The 24,154-nt window shown below is 38.8% G+C and overlaps 1 protein-coding gene across 1 annotated transcript in view; it reads left to right on the top strand.

Annotated features, from left to right (window-relative positions):
* Positions 1–21,804, top strand: part of SEMA3C (semaphorin 3C) — a 122,987-nt gene extending 101,183 nt beyond the window's left edge. The window contains exons 13-18 of the mRNA XM_082309115.1: positions 8,131–8,219; positions 10,406–10,447; positions 11,713–11,870; positions 15,979–16,046; positions 19,252–19,382; positions 21,353–21,804. Coding sequence (XP_082165241.1) covers positions 8,131–8,219; positions 10,406–10,447; positions 11,713–11,870; positions 15,979–16,046; positions 19,252–19,382; positions 21,353–21,766 — 902 coding nt within the window. The 3' untranslated portion in view covers positions 21,767–21,804. The remainder of the gene's footprint in view (positions 1–8,130; positions 8,220–10,405; positions 10,448–11,712; positions 11,871–15,978; positions 16,047–19,251; positions 19,383–21,352) is intronic.
* The last annotated feature ends 2,350 nt before the right edge of the window (positions 21,805–24,154 follow it).

Raw genomic sequence — 24,154 nt, 5'->3', positions numbered from 1 at the left:
GCTCTTGACTTTGTGAACCTTTAGGGTCATTTTCCTCCCTTCCTGCAGAAGTAAAGAGTCTTTGTACACTACTGTAGAAATATCAGAAGTGTTAATAGATATTGTCCCTACTACTTTTATACAACTCCACAAGAACTCTTAGTAAAAGAAAAGGTTTGGTTTTCTATTAGCTTTATTCCTTTCCAAATCACTATGTTTAGCCAGAGTAATAGCTTGGTAGGCTTGGTAGGCATCTTTCAAATGAACGTTTCATGCATTTTTTTATATAGTGGCACCATTGTTTTAAAATGCTCTGTAAACATCTAATGTTAATTGAAGGAAAATTCTACTAAAAATTAGTGGGAAAGATACCAACCAATATAGGATTCTTAATGTAGCAGTGATTGTTAATGCTGGTGTCCTGGTTTTGGCTGGGATAGAGTTAATTTTCTCCCTAGTAGCTGGTATAGAGCTGTGTTTTGGATTTAGGATGAGAATAATGCTGATAACACACTGATGTTTTAGTTGTTGCTAAGCAGTGCTTACACTAGTCAAGAACTTTTCAGCTTCCCACGCTCTGCCAGGTGCACAAGAAGCTGGGAGGGGGCACAGCCAGGACAGCTGACCCAGACTTGCCAAAGGGCTATTCCATACCGTATGATGTCATGCTCAGTATATAAACTGGGAGGAGTTGGCCAGGGGGCAGGGTTCGCTGCTCGGGGACGGGCTGGGTGTTGGTCAGTGGGTGGTGAGCAATTGCATTGTGCATCGCTTGTTTTGCATATTTTTTATCATTATTATTATTATTATTATTATTATTATTATTATTACTATTATTATTATTACCATCATCATCATCTCTTCCTCTGCTGTCCTATTAAACTGTCTTTATCTCAACCCACAGGTTTTACTGTTTTTTCCAGTTCTCTCCCCCATCCCACTGGGAGGTGAAGGGTGAGCAAGTGGCTGTGTGTGCTTAGTTGTCAACTGGGTTTAAACCATGACAACTGGAAATGTATTGAAAATTTGAAATTTGCATGAAAATGCACAATACTGATATTTAGCATTTCCATAATTCTGCAAGAGATAAATACAGTTCATTTCATTTCATACTTTGATTAGCTTCTGACTGTTTTTAGGTGATGAGTGTGGCCTCACACACCTGTGATTTGTTAAAAACATTAACATTCCTCAGCTTGTCCTTACGTTTTGTTAATCCTCTTTGGTGTATCAGCACAGTGTCCATTATGGGACAAATACGTAAATTGCAGCTCTTGATACTTTATACTCATTGCTTTATCTTCTGCATTACACTGGAGGCGAGGATCATTGTCTGCTTTCTAGTGAGCTGGAGGGGAGGCATTATTCTTCCTCAGTAGAGTACAGGACATTAATAGCTTCCAAGGTCTTCCTCAAAAGAAATTGGTGCAATGTAAGTTACTGCATTTCTCAGTCCTTTTAAATAAAAGTGATCAAGTTTCAGCCACTGAGAGGAGAAACTTGTGTTCTTTATTCTCTGCTTTCTGTGAGACTCAGGAGGATTCAATAGAGATATTAACTGTCAAAAGGAATGCAGAAGGGATTTGCTTTGGTGTCAGTTCATCCCAGCAAATGCAAAAGCCACATTGTATAGGAAAATTTCATGTGATAATTTCCTTGGGAGCCTGGAGCCCCACAGCTGGAGACAATGGGACTTGACACCTGGTGACAATTACACTCAGCTTGGATGACGAGTTACTGCTGCTGAACTGAGATGTTGCCAGCCATGTCTGTCACTGTCAGTGACCTGTCTCATGCCTGAAATTGGAGTGTTTTATGTCTTGCCAGATGCAGAGCACACAAAATGTTTAGCTTTTCCTCTCTTCCTCGTCTATAGCCTCAGTAATAAATCAGTTCCTGAATGAAAGTGAAGAATAACAGAAGTATAAAGCTCCAAGAACCCCAGTGGTTTTCATCATGTAGCCATGGCATGGGAGGGTATAGGCAGCTGTGTCACTTTTTCACATTAATGTGAACTAAATGTAGTGTTTCCTTTGCGCGCCCAGACAAAAGTGCCGAGCTCACAGGGGCTGGTCCAAGCCAAGAGTTAATATGTTGCTTTTCTCCCTCGCCTACATAGCTAACAAAATAAATCCCAGGGACAGACATTGTTCTCGCAGCATTCCACCTGCTTTTCAAATGATAACTGTCTCCTATTTTCCCTCTGCTTTTCAACCTGAAGACTCCCAAAGCACTTAACAAAACTTGCTAGTTTTGTTAAGTCCACCCAAAGGGATCTCTTCACCCTCTGAAATAAGCTGGTTTAGAGTAAGGAGCAAGTCTTTAATGGTAGAGAGCAGTGCTACAAGAGAAGAATGCTGTATACCTCGTCTTCCCAAATAGAAACCTGAGAGATAATTTACTTGGATATAATGTAATCACTCATTTGCATATTTGACAAGGGTGATGCTAATCATACTTTTTCCCTATGCAATGAGTAATAACATATTCCGTTCAGGAATTTAGGGTTAGAGTTCTTCTTCGATTATCCCATTTCTGTGGTAGGCCAGGACTCAGTCCTGAAGTTTTTGATTCACCTTAGAGTTTTACTGTAATTACTTTACTCATTTCAGTTATATCTAAAGAATCCAAGCTTGCAACATTTTCTGTTTATACTTTGGTAGATTGTTTTCCATCTGACTTATAAGAACAGCAGTAAAACAGCATGAGAACATTTCCCTGAGATTAATATTTATTTTTTAAGCATGCCACCTACTGCTTGCAGTACGAAAGACTTTGGTCAAAGTACACGCAGATTGCACAACTATAAGGTTATGCATGGGTTTTTTTATTGCTCTTGGTGTTATGAAAATATTTAAATGTCTGGGTCAAACTTGAGTACATTACACAGCCATGGGCACCAACAGGATTTTTGTCAGCTCCTTGCTATCAAGATAGGATAAGTTTTTGTGTAAAGAGATCTAACTTACTGCCATGAAAAGGCACTTCAGACTTTAGTGTGGCTTATTCAGATGATTAATGTGGGCCACATGCACCTGATGTGGCATGAGGTTGATCGATGTTTCTTATTATCTTTTCTTTTCTGATGCAACACTTGTTTTCAAAGTCTGAATGCAGTAAGTGCCTTCATAAGGTTGTAATATGCATTTTCATGGTGTTACATGATGGCTGTCTTTTTGGAAAACTAACCCTTGCTGACAACGGTAGCCTCCAGTAACGCAATAGCCAAAATCATGTAATGAGTTACAGATTCTAACAGAGATAATCTGGTCAGAAGAGCAAGCTTGCCTCCCACAGACTTGCTGGCTGCAGCTTCATGTCTGCGAGCTTGGGAAGATGATGTTGCACAACAGTGGCACCACAGGCAGCAGACAGTTTCCTTCTTCCTCTTGGTCATCCTGCCTGAGTCACTCAAAACCTTTCATTGACCAACTCGTCCAATGCTTTTTCACAGCCTTTTAAGAAGATACGTAAGTTAAGAGGGCATTCCTCTGCCAGTTTTATTTTCCCTGTTCACTTTTTCTTCAAACAAGATCACAGTGTGTCCCAGAAGACTGACTGAACTGGGGCTATGTGAAAGTTTCGCCCTCAAGTGTGAGCTCATTAGACATTTGTATCCGCCTTTTTGTTCTTTGATGCAGTTTGAAATGACTTTACAAAGTTTCACAACAATACTACGAGTTGGAAAAAAAATTACACCTGACAGATGAGTGAACCAAAGCACAAAGAAGTTAAGTGGCTGTGGTGGGAGCCCTGACTTAACAAACAGCAGACACCTGAAGACAGCAGAGAGTGTGGGGACCTGGCTCTCAGCCCTGACTGCTGACCTGCCACCACCTCAGGTGCTCTGCTGAGCCTGAACATTTTCTCAAACAGAGGGATTTTAAGCATTCTGCAAACTCTTTGCTTCCTTTTTTCTTCATAATGTTATTTGTTTGCATCAGGTTCAACTCAAATTAGAGACCAAAAATAGGTAAGCTGCAATCAGGCTGACAGGTACAACAGAGAGGAAAGTTTTCAGAGGGTCTCCAGCAATGTCAGACACATCAGGGAGGGGGATTACTGCAGAAAGCCTCTCTGGGAATCTCCTGGCAGGGTAGCAGTTCGTGTCCATTGCAGTAATTTTTTTATGATGCCGAAAAGTCAGAGTTTTTATTTGTTGTTCAATTCGTGCATGTGATGTGGCTCAGGGGTGGATTGGTCCTGACTGTCTTTGAGGCTCACAATACTGACAACTGCAGTGTTCACTTAGGGCTGGGGAAAGAAAAGGTAGTAGAAATTCAGAGAAAGAGATTTAAACTTGGACCTGCAGATTCAGCTTTTGGAATACAGATTCCAGCCAAACACCTGTGTATTTTTCATTGCTGTTCATTAAGCTTTGCCTTTTCCATTGCCCATGGTCAGCCAGACCAGGAATTAGTGTAACCAGACATCATCCAACTGGTATCAGTGAAGCTTAGCTGATTAATACCAGACAGAATCACACCCTACGTTTCAAGGAAGGTGTTATTATTATTTGTTTCCCTTCCTTCCTTGGACCATTTATTGGGCTGCCTTCTTTCTCCATTTATTTCCCCCTCTGCATACTTTCTACACCATTTTTTAGCCTGCAGGATGTTAGCATTTTCCTCCCTTGCTGTGCCCTCTTTCTCCATCCTCTCAGAGGGACCACAACCTCAGTAACATTGTCTTCCATGTCAAGCTGGGAGACTGCAGGTGTTCAAGCAGGTTTGAAACAGAACAGCAGTCATTATGAGTCACCCTTGTCCTCTTGCCGTCAGCTTGAGGGAGATTCCTTCTTGCTTGTCTGTCTGCCCTTAACTCACAGGCTGCTGAGCTGATGTGAGGCTGCAAACAGCTCCTGGTGAAAAGTCAGGGAAGTGGTGAGCATAAATCTGCCTCTTCACTTCATACATTCTAGTGGTGGATTGATATTCTGGAGACACAATAGCTTTTTTCATGACTATGTGAAATCATAAAAGTGTAGAACTGTTTGCAAGTGGATTTCTGGAAGTAACAAGTAATTGGCAAAGGAAACCATCCTGTTCACTTTTATGATTTTTACAGAATTAGGTTATAATTTCATACATTGACCTAAACACAAAAAAATTTGACTTATACTTGTTTGATGATCTCTTATGCCTGGCTTACAACACAAAAGATTATCTGTTATGAAATACACTGGGAAACAGCTTAGGCACTGCTACTTTCCATCCATCTCCTGCACTGCACAGTGCTGCATCCTTTCCAGCCTTCCTTCTGATCCAGGGAAGTTGGTTTGCTGCCTTGCCATTAAAGGTCCTTTCCAGCCTTCCTTCTGATCCAGTGCATTTAGTTTGCTGCCTTGCCATTAAAGGAAATAAGCAAAACTCAGATGTACCATAAGCTTTCTGACGTGAACATGTATAAGTAAGTGCTTGATTTGTCAGCTACTGTGCTTAGAGTGGAGACATCAGTACTACTGAGAAAGGAATGAGAAGTGTTTTCTGGGCACAAATATTTGCTTTTCATTTATTAAGGAACAGGCTGAGAAACAGTAAAAAAACTATCTTTAGAAGGGGTGGAGGGCTATAGCCTAAAAGCCATGTATTGTTGGAATTATGCATATATATATATATATATGTAGAGACTATTGGAATTCCTTGCTTTAAGTGGTTTCATTTAATGAATAGCTTTTTATTGTCTACTTTCCCTAACATGCATATTTATTTTAAATGTTGTGTTAAGTTTACTAATTCCTTTAAAACAATGGAACATTCCTTTCTGCAATGATCTGTCCCTCATGGTACAATAATGAGTCAAAGTGAATGGTAAAATATTGAGTCAAAGGGAATGAATACCAAGGTAAACAGTCCTTAACTCTGTGTATTTTGTTGGGGTGTGACAAAAAGGCAGATAGGAACCTAGTTTTCAAATAGGAAAGTTTATCAGGACACAAGGACTTGGCGTCAGGCATTATCAGTATTTTCTGTGCCAATGCCCAGGATAAAATCTCCCCTCAGGTTCTGATTTCAGTTTGGGGCAATGTTTGAGGACCAAAGACAATTTAGGAATTTTAAATGTGTGGCATGTGCTAATGGATCATTGAAATAAACTGGTTCTTCAGAGGCTCGGCAGCCTCACATTCCTTTGCAGGTAAGGTCACTGTCAACATGCTTAGTGCCCTGTATGTCAGGGTTATAGGTAGTTGACACTTTGCAGGCAGCTAAGAAAAAACACAAAAGGCTGCAACTCCTTCCTGCACTTCTGATAGAGTATTTTGTATCGTATAGTTTAATGTTAGAGAGGGGACTGATAAAAGGATGCAAAGAAGCAGACACAGACTGGGCTTAAGCTGTGTATATTTGTGAGTGGGTTATTCCCTTTAGTAGGAGCAGAAATACGCACACACACATGCACACGCACTTGCTTCTCCTTAGCTCCAATGAGGGATGCATCTGCAGCAGTTTAAAGCTTCAGTGGGTCCTGGCAGTTAGTAAATCTATCTCAGGCTCTCATAGCTTTGCTAATACTGGCACCCAGTCTAGACCACAGCTGTGCTATCACAAGATTTAGTTTCAGTAAAGTTTCTTCGGAAGGAACTGGTTTATCGTGCCATTGTATAATGAGAATAAATGTTCTCCATAGAAAAATCTCATGAAAAATTCATGCCTAACGTGCTCTGAGCATGTACAATTGATAGCTACACATTTTTAAGTCTTGTCAGCTTTCAATTTCTCTTTTCCTTTTTTTTAAATGACAAAATACTACAATGTGTTCTCTGTGTGTGGTCAGGTCATTACATATCAATATTCTGGCTTTAAACCTTATTTTTTTAAATAAAATATATTATTATTTGCTGGCTTCCTCCGGGGAAATAAGAAGATGTAAATTATTTACTGTAACCAACTTGCCCTGCAGCTCCAGCTATGAAATTTAGTCATTGACCTTAAAAGCAAAAGCAAAATTGCCCTTTTTCAGTTTACATTGTTGACATCATGAATTGCCAAACAGGAAGCTGAGATTTCCTTTCCTCGGTCACAAATTCATAAAAATACGCATAGATATTTACCTATATTGCGCTATACTAATGTTTTACTAACCACACAAGTCTATAATGCTCATAAAACTTTTGAAGGCTGAACAGAATCTATAACATGTGGTCTCATTCCTCAGAATGAATATTAGGCAAATAAATTTATTCTACTCAGACTAATTTCCAGCTTTTCAGGCAATGGGAATTCTATGTGCTGTGCTTTTTCCAAGTAAAAATGCTTGTCCTTGTGATTCTCCCACAGTCTGCCTTTTCTGCCACATCAGAAATAATTCAGTGGCTGTCTCTGCCTTTAAGAGCCTTCACAGATGGACCCCTCCATCTCATATATTCTTTCCACAAAACAAATTTGGAAAACTAATCACAAATATCCCTTTGGTCTCACTCATCCCATCTACCCTGTAAAAAGATTGCCATTGCCCCATCCTTCTTACTCCTTTGATCTGAGTGGATTTGGAAGGCTTAGAACTGTATTTTGAGAGGGCAGCCATGATAGAGTAGCTACAATATCTTCACCTTGCTTTTCGTTTTTTCCTTATGGACCAAAATATTAACTCCTACCAATGTGTAACGGACTTGATTATTGTTTGACTTTCCTGAAAAAAAACCCTTTCATCTTACTTTTTTTTAGGTGTAGGTAGAGTTATTCTTTGGAAGGTTTACCTTTCATGTCATCAGTTGTCATTATGTTTTGTTAATGAATATGGATATATATTAAATTCTGCAGTGTCTCCCTTTTACCTATTTATATTGCTGTGTTTTTACTTTAAGATCATTAGGATAGATACTGCCTCTGTCTGTGTGTCTGTACAGCAACTAGTACAAAAGATACTGATGTTGATTGATCTTTCTGCGTAGAATGGTAACAGTAATGGTAGTAACTTCAATCTTACCATGACTTCTTCATGTTCATATATGAGAATAATACTATATATAGTATTCCTATACAAGGAATTATCTCATGGTTCTTTCTGACCCCAAACCCTAGAAATTACTGAACATTTCTTACATTTCTCTATGTCATGCTTTGATGGTTTTTCTTCATAATTGGTAATGGTTCATCTGCTTTTTTCTTTCTCTCTCTGTCACATGATCTCACTTTTTCTCATCTTTTCCAGACCAAGGAACCGTACAAAAAGTTGTTGTCCTACCCACCAACTTCTCTGCAAGTGGAGAACTAATTTTAGAAGAGCTGGAGGTTTTTCAGGTTTGGCTTGCTCCTACTTTTATTCTTCCAATGTGTATGTTCACACAAACACTTTGTTCTAAGAGACTTTGGCAAGGGCAACTGTGACTTGATAAAAGATCAAGTAAATGTGCATACTGTCAGCTTGATACCCACCCAAAGAGGAATATAAAATGTCCACTGTTAGGAAGGCTGTAGCTAGCTTAAGTCCTTTTTTTCCCCTATATTTGCTTATTTTTTATGTTGTTATACTGGCTAGAAGGATTTTGATAACCACATTTTTACGAGGTCATGTTATAGTAGCTGCCAGAAGGCAACTTTTATCATTGGCATCACATACTGAGACTGTCGCTATTTACAGATGGAATCTAAGATTTTTGTACTTCTTTGATTATCTGATAATCTTCCTGATTCTGAGCTGCAGAATGGAAGCAAACTAGTGTTGGTTTTGCTTAACTCCAGTTCTTCAAAGCCACATGCCTCTGGAGTCAAGAAAACTACAAGCTTAACACAACATAAGCTGTAAAGAAACACAAACAACTCCAGGGAGAAATAAGGGAATAGCCTCTGTCAATCACTCTGGCAGGTAGCAGCTTGTAATAACCTAAAGAATATGTTCCCTCTCATGTTGAAAAATCACCTTCAAATTTTTGAATGGGCTATTCTTTAAACCAAGTAGTCTCAGGCCAAATGGTAGCATGCATCTATAAACCTAGTTAAGGGTTTTTTCATGGGCTTTTCTCTATTTCATTGAGGGGATGGATACAAAAAGGAAAATTTAAGCTTTTTTATCTAGACAGGCAGCATTAACAATTTCATTAAGGAAAAGAATACTCTCTGTGTTATCCCTCATAAAGACATAATTAGTTTTCCTAGGCTTTTTTGTTGAAGACTTCCCTTTAAAAAAGCTATATGGGAGTAATACTACCTAAAAAGTACCCTTCACCCAAGTACTACTAATTCAATTTACTGAAAAGTAAATTAATACAGCAAGCATATAGGTGGGCTCAGAGGAATCCTGACCCTAAACCTAGTTTCTGGGCCACTGTGCACAGACTTTTTTATCCTGAACCCGCAAAATCATGATATTGTAACCTCTGCCATTGCAATCTGTGCGGGTAGCATGGCAGTATTTTGATGAGTCTCTGCAAGAAATCGGGAAGGAGATCACTGGTTGTGTGCTAGTAAATATTGAGAGTACGCAAAGCACTGATTCCTTTCTGGAGTATAAGCAAGGAGAGGAGAATGTGGCATCAGATCCAATGTTGCATTTGACATTCAGTCTCCAGACAGTTAATGAAATACTATAGCACCTCTAAACTCCTTCAAACCTTTGCCAATTCACATGATTTGCAGCCAGATTTCCTACTCCTGGCCTCCTTGCTCTGCTTGTAGTCCACTGCAATTAATACTGGCCCACCGCTATGGCTTTCCTTTGTGACTGAGCAAATGCTAAATCTTAAAAAAATGCTGAACATTTTTTATTACCATCAATTTTATCATTTTTTTGGATGAGAATAATGAATTGCTTCACTTGCTTAAGGCAATGAATGTGATAATTCCTTTTCAAGCTCTTTAACATTTGGTTTGGACACAGACAATAATAGAATGCAGTGATGACACACAGTAGTATACAGTACTGTCTCTGGGAAAGAAACATTCAATAACACACATACCATTGTTAATATTCTAGTCGTTGATAACCTCAAATAATATGTTGGATGGTAACCAAACTGTATGCACTGTAGATAATGTGTAGGAGAAATATAACATATTCTTATCTGGATCCTATGGTAAATACACGTGAGCTATTGTATGATTTTTCTTTATCATCATCGTCAAAGAAAAAACATTGTTTCTTATTACAAAGTAAGAGTAATGGCTTCAAAACACATTGCTCCTATATTTCTGAAGTAACACAGATGCAGGTTAATTAGAAGTGTACAAAAACTTGTTGATGCACATGAGTAAGAATAATGCAGTTGAGTTTAGCTAATACATTTTGTGAGACATTACTTGTATTTATGTCATTTGTTTAGTTCTGAAAATATCAAAAAATTAGTAGGAGTGAGTGATGCCTTTCCAAGATATGAAAAGTTATAGTTTTCTTAGATAGGACTTAGGTTTTATTGAATTTTAAATTTTAATGTTGGGACAGTATTAACTAGAGAGTCCTTGTAATTGTGGTTTGAAATTTTGTCTTTCAGAGTAATTCTCCTATAACAACAATGAAGATTTCATCTAAGAAGGTAAAGAAAAGTGGAATGCTTACTTAGTATTTATTAATGGAGAAATAAATTTACTTAAAGATATTAGAAAACCCACTGTTGTGCAGCATACTAAATGTAGGCAGGAGATATTCCATAATGAATATGGAGAAATTTGATTGAAGTTTGCATGAGCTGTTTATATGTCCCAGAGCCACTAAGATAAAACAATTTCTATTCATGATGTATCTTTTCTAATTTACTGAAAGTGTAAATTTTTTTGTTGTTTTGTTTGACAAGTAACGAAAAAAAAGTACTAAAAGAGGAAATTTGTCCTCCCTATTTTTTCTACAAGTCCTAGATAGAGATTTTCCCTTGGAAGTCTGGTCAATGCAAAAAGGCAGTGTTGGGGCTGTTGGGTCCATGGTGCAAATGTGCGTGTTTCTTTATTAGTAATAACAATGACAATAAGAATGATGAAAACAACTGAGAGGATTTCTGCTTAAATGTTAAACACCAAAACTAAAAATATGTATTTCATGATTTTGCAAGCAACATGTTGCTCAATATTTTACAAAACTAATAAGTAAACGTTACTCACTAAATTGAATTGAGTGTAATTTTTTAGTTTTCTGACAAAAAGATCAGGAGAGTTTCAAGGTTTTTGTTCAATATTAATTTATATTTTAAGAATAAATGATTAATTGTTTCTGAGTAAAGCAGTCATTTTGGCCTAGATTTTGGTGATGACCTATTCACTTTGAACTTCTTTTGCAAAAGCTCTCATTTATTATAAAAATTGTGTTGGCTTCTTTTTCCAGGTATATAAGGCTATCAGAATCTGGCCCTAAGCCTCAACATAATCTCTGGGTTTTATGTCTTGGAAATCTCTGCACTGGAGAATCCAACTAGGAACTCTGTATAATATTTATTAAAGTGACTATATGCAGAGAAAATACTTAGTTCAAAGGCTTGAGCCAATAATCCTCACTGGGTAAGAACCAAATTCTCAAATCTGAGCAATATTAACTCAGTCTGTCTGCCCCAGAACAGAACAATGACACTCAATGTCCAAAAAACTTTAACAATCCCCAGTGTTTCTAAGTGTTTTCTAACAGGAAGGTGGAAATATTATAGGCCTGTTCACCTGGGAGATTTCTATTTATCTTGGCTTTATATATATTAGTGGCTTCCCTCTTGGTCTTGAGTTAATTCCAAAATTAATTGAAAGGTTTTTAGGTGTGTTAGCCGAGTCTCGGGTGAAGCTCCTCCACATCTGAAATAAATCTTTCCATTTCCTTCTACAGCAACAGTTGTATGTGAGCTCAGATGAAGGGGTCACCCAGGTATCCTTGCATCGCTGCCACATCTACGGGACTGCCTGTGCTGACTGCTGCCTTGCCCGAGATCCATACTGCGCCTGGGATGGCAACTCCTGCTCCAGGTTTTATCCCACAGGGAAAAGGTGAGCAGTATTAAGCAGCCCAGTGCAGTCTGCAAGGAAAGAAGGCTTTTGTTCTGCTGTTTAGCCTGGGGTGTTGTAATGTGATGGAGAAGTGGGATATCATTCCTTTCAGGAGCATGTACAAACACCACCTCCCTTCGTAGCTATTGTGCTTGGCATTGTTCATCACCTAGGAGTGTATGCTGCAAGAGTGTATGCTAAAGAGCTTGCCTTTTCATATTTAAAGTCATGGACTGAAAAAAGAAAAAAAACCCACCACATTCCTAATCATAAATATTAATCCTTCTGTCTCATGAACACAAAATCAGTGAAACATTTGTTCCCTTTGTTTAAATTCAGTTGCTCACTATGGCTGTAATTATGATAGCCCTAAATACAGCAAAATATCTCTTGGGCTGTATGAGGAATAACGTAATTTATTTTTTTGGTTCCTCATTTACTCCTAAGCATGAAGAATTATTTCCAGGGAAATTTTAGGCAAATGTGATTTCCATGTAATGCCTTCAGATTTGAGGCTTTTGACATGAGATTTATTAAAGCAGACAGAGAAAGCAATTTCTCTTTAATTTACAACAGAGCTAATAGTCCATCTCATAATTCTTATGCAAAACAGGAGCCTCTTTCCTCCTCCCAAGGGAGATATTTAATAGCAGGAGGCTGTAGTGAGCTCTTGTATTACTAAGATTTCACTTCATATACAAACAAAGCTACAGAATACACAATGAGGTATTACTGCAGAGGAGACAAACCTTCTAGATGTATGCCGAAGCTTTACCCACTATGATAGAGTCATAGAATAGAATCATAGAATCGTTAAGTTTGGAAAAGACCCTTAAGATCATCAAGTCCAACCGTTAACCTAGCACTGCCAAGTCCACCACTAAAACATGTCCTCAAGCACCACGTCTACCCATCTTTTAAATACCTCCAGGGATGGAGACTCAACCACTTCCCTGGGCAGCCTGGTCCAGTGCCTGACTACCCTTTTGGTGAAGAAGTTTTTCCTACTATCCAACCTGAACTTCCCCTGGCGCAGCTTGAGGCCATTTCCTCTACTCCTATCACCTGTTACTTGGGAGAAGAGACAGACCCCCACCTCACTACAACCTCCTTTCAGGTAGTTGTACAGAGCAAGAAGGTCTCCCCTCAGCCTCCTCTTCTCCAGGCTAAACAACCCCAGCTCCCTCAGATGCTCCTCATAAGACTTGTGCTCTAGACCCTTCACCAACTTCGTTGCCCTTCTTTGGACATGCTCCAGCACCTCAATGTCCTTCTTGCAGTGAGGGGCCCAAAACTGAACACAGTATTCGAGGTGTGGCCTCACCAGTGCTGAGTACAGGGGCACTATCACCTCCCTGGTCCTGCTGGCCACACCGTTTCTGATACAAGCCAGGATGCCATTGGCCCTTTTGGCCACCTGAGCACACTGCTGGCTCATGTTCAGGTGGCTGTCAACCAACACCCCCAGGTCCTTTTCTGCCAGGCAGCTCTCCAGCCGCTCCTCCCCAAGCCTGTAGCGTTGCATGGGGTTGTTGTGACCAAAGTGCAGGACCTGTCACTGAGCCTTGTTGAATCTCATACAGTTGGCCCTGGCCCATCGATCCAGCCTGTCCAAGTCCTTCTGTAGGGCCTTCCTACCCTCCAGCAAATCAACACTTCCACTGAACTTGGTGTCATCTGCAAACTTACTGAGGGTGCACTCAATCCTTTCATCCAGATCATCAGTGAAGATATTGAACAGGACCGGCCCCAAAACTGAGCCCTGGGGAACACCACTTGTGACTGGCCACCAACTGGATTTGACTCCATTCACCACCACTCTCTGGGCTTGGCTGTCCAGCCAGTTTTTAACCCAGCGCAGAGTGCCCTATGTGCCACTGTGCTTACTCCCTGCACCTGAGCTGCAGATGCAGAAGACCAGATACAGTTAATGGGCTTCACTCCCTTACCTACATGGAGGGAAACAGACAGAAACACGCAAAGCTTGGCTCTGCTCCAGTGACCCAACCAGCTGATAGCAGTGTCATCCCCTGGGATTAAAGACAATTACTTTTGTTATTGCAAAATTTTCTTGATTAATTTCTTATTTCAGATTACTGAAATAAGAAATTCAAATTTTGCAAAGGTAAAGGCCAACCTGGCCATGTAGCAATTGGTAAAGTACCTGGGGTTTTTACTGCTTTCACTCAGTATATTCAGCTTCCAGTCTGCAAACTGTTTGTTTTCTTCCATGGAACGAAGGTCAGAAAATGGGGGAGAGGAAAGAAAAGAAAAATCCATGGGTCTCAGGCCACCTAACTCCTACACTAACATAGTTGCTGAAAGATATAATGAGCAGTCAGGTATACACAGTCTGTGCAATTTCCAGTGGATTCCTTGCCATCCCCATTATATACTCCCAGGGTTATTTCCACTGGGGCTTGCTTTCATGCTGACATTTTGTTTGCAGTTTGCTTTTTATATCAAACCAAAATAAACACCTAAAACTGTATGGAAAAAAATCTGTTTTTCATATGTGAAGGAAATGAGTTGTCCCTTTATCTAACAAGAGAGATTATGAAGGAGAAAACACTGGTAATTAAAGCCAAATCCCATCGTCTAGACAGTAGTATCTGCTGGACACATTTCTATTTGCTTCTTTTGACACTTCTGTCTCCCATGGATCACTGCCGTTCTTCATCCAACATTGATTTACCTCAAAACACCTGACAGTATTATCTTTATTTTCTAAACACCACCTTCTCAGCCTTTTTTTTATAAATATCAAACTGTAAGTTTACATTCTCAGAAATGCTTAAGGCAAGTGGCATGCCATTTCTGACAGCGTGGACAGCTCACGGTAGCACAGGAATCCTGAAATTCACTCAGAAATTCTTCATTGTCTCCTTTGACTCACATAAATAGTTCACAAAGGTTAAGATCCCAAGGCATAAGATGAAATATTTTTGATGGTAAACATCAAAAATATACTTGGAATGTCAGAAATTACTCTTTTGAAACATCACCTTTCAAATGTTTCCTTTTAAAACAATACAGTAAAGGATCATATGACACAGGATTGTAAACACTGTCTCTGGGTGTTTGTGCAGTACCTGGTATAATGTGACCACAGAGGCATCACCCTTCACTCAGAGGTACTGGAGCTCCAGGGGATTTTTATGGTTTCTGATCTCATGAGTCATTAGTGCATGGTTCAGAATACAGCTATTACATATCCCAGCAGCATCCATTTGCAACCTTCTATCACCAAGGTATTTTTTTATTGAACTCGATAAATATTGAACTAACTTACAGAATATTCAGCAAACAAAATAATATACCTTAAGAATAAAAAATTCAGGTACCAGATTTTCATGCACTGAATTGTGTGAGCTATGACCTCCTAGCCAAGAAGGACTGAAAGGCCAGTATTCCCAGTCCCAGTAAGCTCCCTAGCTAGTTTGCTACAGAATCATGATTTTGCATCTGTCATCCAAATAATATAACAAAATCTCATTTAGAAGTATTCTGAGAATTGGTGAGTTAGGGTATCTTTTGGAAATAGTCACACAGAAGTAGAGGACAGAACTGAATCGTAGCTCTCCACCATTCTGGATGAATACTTCAGTCACTCTGCTACCAAGGCGGCTACAGGCACCAAAAATAAGGTGCCTGCCAAAATCAAGGAGGGAACATGCCCTATATTATAATTTTCTGTTGGTGCATTAGATATGAGCACTGTGACTCTTATGGATCTCGTTCTCAGGTGCTCGCCTTTATGAAGAGTTGGAGCTGGGGATTCTGGCTTTGAATGTTAGTCTTGCAACAGTGAATGTGTGTCTGTTTTATGCATCACCTCTAGCCCTTCCATGTCTATACCTCCATTGCAAAACTACTTTACCTACCAAGAGTACAACCATTTTATAAACTTCAGGAAACAGATTATTCACTTAAACAGTATCTTCACTCTAGGAAGCTTGCCAAGAGTAAAGCACACTCACAATAGGTCATGAACTATCCCTAATGGTTGATCTAGTAAGAAAAAAAACCCAAACCCACAAATAAAAAAAGTTTTTATTTGCAGTGTAGATATCTTGGAATGACATTTTGTTTTTACAAAATATTTCAGGAGGAGTCGTAGGCAAGACGTGAGACATGGAAACCCTCTGACTCAGTGCCGAGGTTTCAACCTGAAAGGTACTGTTATTTAGAGATCCTCATGCTATATAAAGAATGCATGGCTTTCCTTTATGTGATTCATCATAACTCACATTATCTGTGTGGTTTACTGGTAAAGCATAATTATTTTCCAAGTCTGAGTTTTGTTTTGATTTGATTTTAACATCTTTCCTTGCAATTACATGAAACTTGCATATATATGATAAAATGATGAACCATGAAATACATAGTTCAGCATACATGAAATGAGAAGCTGACAGTGTTAACTAGAAACGGGTACAGTTAATTTGAGGGCTGTTCTACTTCTAAATCCATTCAGTCTTTATTAATTCCTCTTCATGCATTTAAGTCTTGGACCTCAGAATTATTGTGCATATTTGAGGCCATATTGTGTTTTGGAGCACATCTTTCAGCAAACAGCAGGTGCTCAACCTGTCTTGTGAGTTATGATTATTTCTTCCTCCCTTTACACAGGAAAATAAACCATTCCAAAACTCTTACAAACTCCCTTATTTCCACCTGTGCAACTGTTTAGTCAGCCTGGCATGGTGCAGGAGGACAGGGGAGTCAATGCTCTGCCCTCCCAGCTACCACTTTCTCCAGATGGATGGACACTAGTGAAATATTACCATAGTAAGAGTAGACACATGCATAAAGGCAGCTTAATCATCCTCAACCCCACGCATGTCTGAGTGAGGCTGTGGCAATGTATGCCAACAAACCAAGGACAGACATTAGAGAATTATGCTCCTTTCACCTCTGTTTCTGAGCCTGTATTTTGAAGTGCATTCTGATCTGTACTATCTGGAGACCTAATAATAGACCTGATTGATTGTAATTTTTTTATTGAATTTTTTCAGTGAAAGAACAATGCTTTAAGAGTTACATGTGAAATGTTCAGTTAATAATAATTCCACTGAAATGGTCTCTGCTGGGTCTTGGAAGAATCTCCTGGATCAAACCAAACCACAGCAGTCAGTTGGGGGTAGATCCCTCAGCCCAAATGTGGCTAATCCTGCTCTAGCTGCGAATCTACAGCGCCAGCGGGTCTTTCCCCATGACTCATTATTAGGTCATTTATATGAAGCTGAAGAGCTTGAACAGGTAATTACAAAAGATGACCCCACCATTAGAGTATGCACCTGAACTCTGAGAGATCCATATTAAAGCTTAGGCTCTGAATTATGAAGTAACTTGAGCTGCGTGTCCTACCTTGCAGGCATGCACTGTGACCACCCACCCGTTGTCTGTCCCAAGGCTGGGTGTCTCCTCTTTCAATGTGGAAAATGTGAGAATGTCAACTGTCTGCTTTCTGGGCAGAGGGGAAACAAATGTTTAAACCTTGACAGTCTTGTGAAACAGGTTTCTTGTTTTCCAACCATTTTTTTTAATGTGGATGTATTTCTAGGTTTATGTATTTTAGCAACTTTGAAGGATGTTTTGGTGACAGCAGTGGGATATAGCATAGGTAGATGGCAGTTGTTTCCCCAGTGGAAAAAAAGATAAAAAGAAACAGCAACTTAGACTCTTTCAAAATATAATTAAAGCCATTTATAGCAAAACTACTATGTTTGGGGAAAAAATGAAATCTACCTAAAGGACAAAATAGAAGAGAGTCAGGCAATAGCAAGAAATCTTCCAAGTTCATAGGGAACCATAATCTTGAAACAAAGTCTTTAAACATGATAGGTTGCATTCCTTAGAGCTCTCAGCATGTATAAACTCAAAATTTTTGGCATATTGCAATTTTTAAATAGATCATCAAGAACTAAGGGACTTGTATGATTGCTTTTCAAATATTCTGTTTAATATTGTTATGCTTGAGGTAGCCCTTATGGCCATTAGAGAAATGCATTTGTATTCTCTCAATCTTTTTCTTAGCATGTATAAGTAGTAGTATTATGGACTAGGTAAGAAGTTAGATATATATTGGTCAAGTAAACAGATAAAAATGCATTTCTGTAGTACACCTAATTCCAATGTACGTAAAACTAAAAATGTGTTACAGCTCGGATTCCCACTGTTCCACAGCTACAGATAGGTCAGCCCACAGATAAGCTCTTTCCTAACTTATGGTCTTTGAGTGCAAAATATTTGCATGTTTTTCTCCTAAAAGTTAAAATTGAGTTTGGTACAACCTCATAAATGTGCTAAAAACTTTGAAGGACTAAAACCAAGCAAAGTCCTCTCCTTCCTGTAGTAGAATAGATTCCAATTTCACATATCAGTTGATGAAAGAAGCTGAAAAGAATGGGAGATAGAGTCTGAGGAAAACCAGTCTTAGGACTGCAAAAACAGAGTCTGATTTTAGACATGTCGATCTCTAGGTATTTGCATTTCTCATACTATTTTGTATATGTTGTTCCTTTTTAACAAAAAAAAAAAAAAAAAGTTTTATGTACGATGTAAGCTTTTAAATCTGGAAGTGTATTGTTTTCAGGACAAATATTATGATTTGGGCCAAGCAATGAGCATCTAAAAGTTCCTATCAGTAGCTGCCAATTGTTCATCTATCAAGACTATAAAGGGGCGCAACAAGTCTAAGCGATGACATAGGCTCAGCACTTGCCCAGGTGTTGCTGGAGTGCTATAAATCTGTCCTGCTCTTTGTTGCTGGCCTGTCTACGTATTCATTGCCTTTCAGATTTAGAGCCAAGTCCTTTCCTTGCTTTGTAAAGAGCAGCAGAGGAGTGGGAGCCTCATCTGCCCTCTCTCGCCTCCCTGTGATACTGCACGCAGCTGGAGTAGCTGGAGCCGCCTTTAGGGCACACTGCTGTACTTTGAGTCATACAACCATATCCCCCCAACTTGTAAACTGTGAAGTGTGAAGAAATATATTAAACGCTTCATTCTCCTTTGGCTAGTTCTAGACAGGTGTTCTTGTAGCAGTAGAGAATGAGACAATTTCAGGGAACAATATCCCTGAGCTCAGTTATCCCATCAGCAGAGCTTACCAGCCCACAGGTATCCTACTTTCTCAGAACAGATGGTGTCAGATAGATTGAAAACACTGGTATTTGGAACGGGATGTGCTTCTTCACATTTAATTTCATTTCTTTGAAAATTTTGTGTGCTAAATTACTTATTATTGGCCAATATCAGGATCGGATATATTTCATTTTACCTTTATTGCAAACATTTTACCTGTATTGCAAACAGTTACTTGCTTTCTATATCAAGTCACCGTTCACAGTAGCCTGACGTGATTTCTTTTTCTTTCTAGCATACAGAAATGCTGCAGAAATAGTTCAGTATGGAGTAAAAAACAACACTACCTTTCTCGAATGCACACCCAAATCTCCTCAGGCTTCTATTAAATGGCTGCTACAGAAAGACAATGACAGGAGGAAAGAGGTGAGTAATGTGAGCAGTAGCTCTGGAAGGGACCTCAGTCAACATCTCATCCGCCCCCCGGGGCCAAGGCGAGGGAGCGTTTGTGTTTTCATCAGGTAGTCTGACTACAGCGAAGCTGGAGAATTTGTGTGGATGCAGGACAGTGACCAGCACTTTACTCATATAAATAAGGGCAGACTCTTCAGTATAGCTGGGACTTCACTCCTCAGCCCCAATGATTTCTATCGGACCAGAACAGCTATCAGAAAATTCCTGGCAGCCCCTAAAGCCAGGGAACTAGTTAATGAATTTTTCCTTCACACCTTACTAATTGTAAACTGAAGGTTTGCAGTGCTCAGGACTTCTTATTGATCTGAGGAAATCGTCATAACAGCAATAACCTGTATAAAGTTCAGGAAGAAGTCGGCATGCAGCAGCCCTTCTGTGCTATTGAAGAGATAAAAGGCAAAAGTGGGAGAAATATGAAAGGTTTCTTTAGCAAGAAACTAGTCCGGGCTAAGAACGCATATTAGCAAAAGCATTTCCCCACCATGGTGCAATCACATTTTCCATTACTGCACTCTCTAAGGCTCTCAAGTTTCAGCACTGTAATACACAGTATGATTGTTTATGGGGAATGTTCCTTCCTAAGTAATATAAAAAGGGAAAAAATGAATTTCAAATCCAAGGCAGTTACTATGTGAACAAAAAGGAACATCTTCCGAAAGGAAATATTAAGTAATATGGTGTCTGTTGGTAGATTATAAATACTGAACAGCATTATTCTCATATCAGGCCATTTTCCAAAATCAGAGAGGACTTACAAGCCTTTCACTGAGTCTTTCATGCTGTTTTTCTCATGTACTCTTCAAAGACTCAAGCCATGTCCTGGCAATCTAGGTGCAGTTATTTAACCCTTTGCTTCAGCAGAACATCTCCCTTTTTTGTTCTTATGTTCAATAACTGTATTAGAATCAATGCAGTTTTAAAGAACAACAAACAAACTAAAGCAATCAAAGGGTTAATTACATTTCCAGCTCTCAGATTTCTGAAAATCTTACCTCCACAATGTCTACAAAAGTTTACAATAATAGAATAGCATAATAAATAAATGAATTCCCAAGAGACTCAGACATAACGCAAAGTGCAGTGGCAAAATAGAAAAATCATTCATAAAGATACCAGCACTGGTATTCTTTCATAATGGGTTAAAGTAGCAATTTTTACTTCACAGCTGATATGCAAAGGGACATGTGCATAGTCATTTATAATCAGATGATAGCTCAACAAGCTGTGGTAACTTGTTTCCTTCGGATGATGTGACCATCTCCTGGCACTGTGCAGAGCCTGAAGCCAGAAAGGAAACAGGAGAGAAGAAAAATTTCTCTTGGTTTCCAATGAGCCAAGTCCCAGCTGAGGCCACTGCGATGAAAACTTTTGTACCAGGCTGTAGACTCTGCCGTGCAGATAGAGTTCTTCAGAAGTTAGCCCCAGGAACCTGCTTAAAGTCAAAATACTTAACTAGAAGCCACCTTATGTTCAATGACAGATCAACCCCCAATTCCACACCTTTCTTCCATCAAGTCTCAGCAGCAATCTCTGATGCTGGAAGAGATATTCTCGGGGGTGTAACCCTGGCAAATAAAAGTTAATTCCCCCAGCTCTGCTATTTGAACATTATGAAAACTCTTCTTTCATACGGTGTCCAGATTTGCATCTTTGTCTTCATCCTGATCGAATCTATTGTAACATAACAAATAAAAATATTGAAGTCATTTTCTTTAGTGACACTTACCTGCCTTGAGGTAAGTTCTCTCCTAACAGTAGCAGTAACAGTGGTCTCAGGGAGATGTGATAAAGCAAAATATAGTACCTTTAAGAAACCCTTTAAGAAAGAAGGAGGTGTTTGAAGGGAGACTTACCAAGAGGTCCAATACTGTGTTGTCCCATAACATTCCCTAAAAAGTTCCTTCTGCCTTCTTGCCCTTTAGGTCAAGCTGAATGAGAGGATCATAGCTACTGAGCAAGGACTCCTCATTCGCTCTGTCCAGGACAGCGACCGGGGGCTTTACCACTGCATCGCAACAGAGAACAGCTTCAAGCAGACCTTAGCAAAGATCAATTTCAAAGTGTTGGATTCAGAGATGGTGGCCTTCATGACTGACAAGTGGTCCCCTTGGACCTGGGCCAGCTCAGTGCGAGCGCTGCAGTTCCACCCAAAGGACTTTGTGGGAGCTTTCAGCCACTCAGAAATGCAGATGATTAACCAGTACTGCAAAGACAGTAGACAGCTAGGTCAGCAGAGGGAAGAATCCCAGAAGATGAGAGGGGACTACAGCAAGCTAAAGGCCCTTATCAATAGCAGAAAAAGTAGAAATAGAAGGAATCAATTACCTGGATCTTAATTTTATTTTGTAGTAATAGATATCTTTGTCCTTACTGTAGGGGGCTTATATTTGTCTATTGAGAACAAATTTGAGCAAATCTGATGAAAAATTAAATAAAAATCCAACAAGCCTCAGAAAAGACCCTCCTCCCAATAAAATGCAGTGTAACTTAACTAAAGAAAATAATGCAGAGCATTTTCTTTCCTAGATTCGTACTGACACTAGGTTGGGCTCTGTCCTAGAAGCAGAACTAAGTATTCATCTTAAACCAGATTCATATTTAACATCTCAGTATTTAATTAGAATAGAAATTTTTACAAAATCAATGCATTATCTTGGAACTCTGGAACTGTACCAACCAGACTGGCGGTGAAAGAATCTGGGTTAAGATGCATGCTCAAAGTAGGATGGTACTAAGATTTCCTTGCACTGCATTTAAGAACATGAGTTTCTTCTTGTTTACTGTTCAATATTGGGTTTACAGCTTTCACTCATCGTTCAAATCATGTGAATGCATGCTGATAGGAAGCAAGTAAAGTATAGTAGAAATGTTTCATTCATTCAGAGGTCAAATGAAGGAACGAGAAGAAGAAAAACAAAAAAAAAGATTATACTTTATCAGAAGAAACACTGATTATTGTGCATAGTATGAGTTGTAATAAATTCATGAGTTCTGGAATGTAACTTAAAATATCTCTGCTCATATTGATTTTTATTAAAATAGGGTGTCCTATAACACTACATAGCTTTATAAGTGGCACAAAGCTAACATGAGAATGTTCGTTATACATACAATTTTGAAAAACACCTAAGTGACTTAGGTATTTTAGCTATTTTTCAAAGAATTACACTCCAATTTTTTTCAAAGGACAGAATGTGGGTATACTGTATAGTGTTTACCCAGAAATGAAAACCATAAATTATCTTTAATCTGTTCCATGATTAAATTGGATATGGTCTGCAATGTGGAAACAAGTCATGAGTGTCTCTGAAAATTTTAAAACATGTTTTTTTCAACTGTTTTCTCAAAGTTAGAAATATTTTAACTAGAATTTTTAAATTAAACCATTTCCATTTTCCAGTCTTTGCACCCTTCTTCTTTTCAATGTTATTTTGACAATTTCCTCTTATTTTCAGTTTTCTGCTGAAAACAAGATCAGAAAAAGAAAAGAAAAAAAAAAAGAATGAGGGAAAAATAAAACTGAAAAATGGGTTTGGGTCAAAAACCAAAAAGTTTAACAACTTGAGAGGCATGTTTAAACAGAAATATTTTTGTTCAAGAAGCAGCTGTCAGGTCTAATGAGGTATGTTTAGTTAAAAATTGGGTAAATGTGCATCAAGCCATCCTGGGAAAAGCTATCACTTTTTTTTTGAGCAACACTAATGCCAAAAAATAGCGACAAATCTTCCTCATTTTACTATGTAAGAGTGTTCTGGAAGCCACTGAGTCTGTTCAAAGGTGATAGATAATAGGGTTTAAAAATGTATGAGTACCTTAGATAAACTGTGGTTTATTCCATGATATTTTATGATAGTATACAAAAACATAAACTAATGTTCAGCTCAAAATTGAGCTATGTTCAGCTCAAAAAAAAAAAAAAAAAAAGAAGGTACATTTCTGGAAAAATATTTGAGTGAAAAGCATTTCTGATCCCAGAGAAGATATGAAAAAAATATTTTTTAAAAGTTGTTAGTCCCAGCTAGTAACAGATGGATACTGTATTTTAAAATATAGTTTTAAACATTTTTATGGGTCTTTGTTGAAACTCTTTGGGCATTATTTTGATTCTGCTTCTATTAGAATACTCTGGGAATAACTCTACAGGGCGTAGGAAAACACCTCTGGGTTTGTGCCAGTGTGAATTAAGATCCAGTGCAATGGACGTAACTCTGGTATTTACTGGTATCAGTTAGATGTGTCACTTTATCACCACCTGATCCAGAATAGCTGAGAAATGGGCCCTGATTGATCCAACCACTTAAACACTGTCTCTAAGTCCCTTTGACATTGGTGGGAGCTCTTTGAATCTAATTTGTGTGCTTACTGCTTGCTTCAAAGCAGATGGCAGTGCTCATATATTGTTAGGTGCTTTCCTTAATCAAGGCCTAAATGCACATTTCTGCAATATATAGCCACTGGTATCTAAGGTTCTTCTTATGGAAACCATTGAGAAACTTTCTCTTTGACTTCAGTGAGCTTGGATCTGGCCCCAAGTGCTGGCAAAGCAGACCCTGGAGAAAAAAAAAAAGGAAAATGAGATGGGTAAGGGAAAATAAGATTTTTTTTTTCCCCCAGCTGACTTTCGGTGCAGCAAACTACTTTTTTATTTTTCTGAGGATGACTGACTTCTGAAGTGTGTAAGTGACAAACCAAAAATTGAGTGCCACAGAATGAAACTACCTCCT

The sequence above is a fragment of the Platalea leucorodia genome, assembly GCF_965183815.1.
Source record: "Platalea leucorodia genome assembly, chromosome: 4".
Lineage (NCBI taxonomy): Eukaryota > Metazoa > Chordata > Aves > Pelecaniformes > Threskiornithidae > Platalea > Platalea leucorodia.
This window is presented reverse-complemented; position numbering and strand designations above follow the sequence as displayed.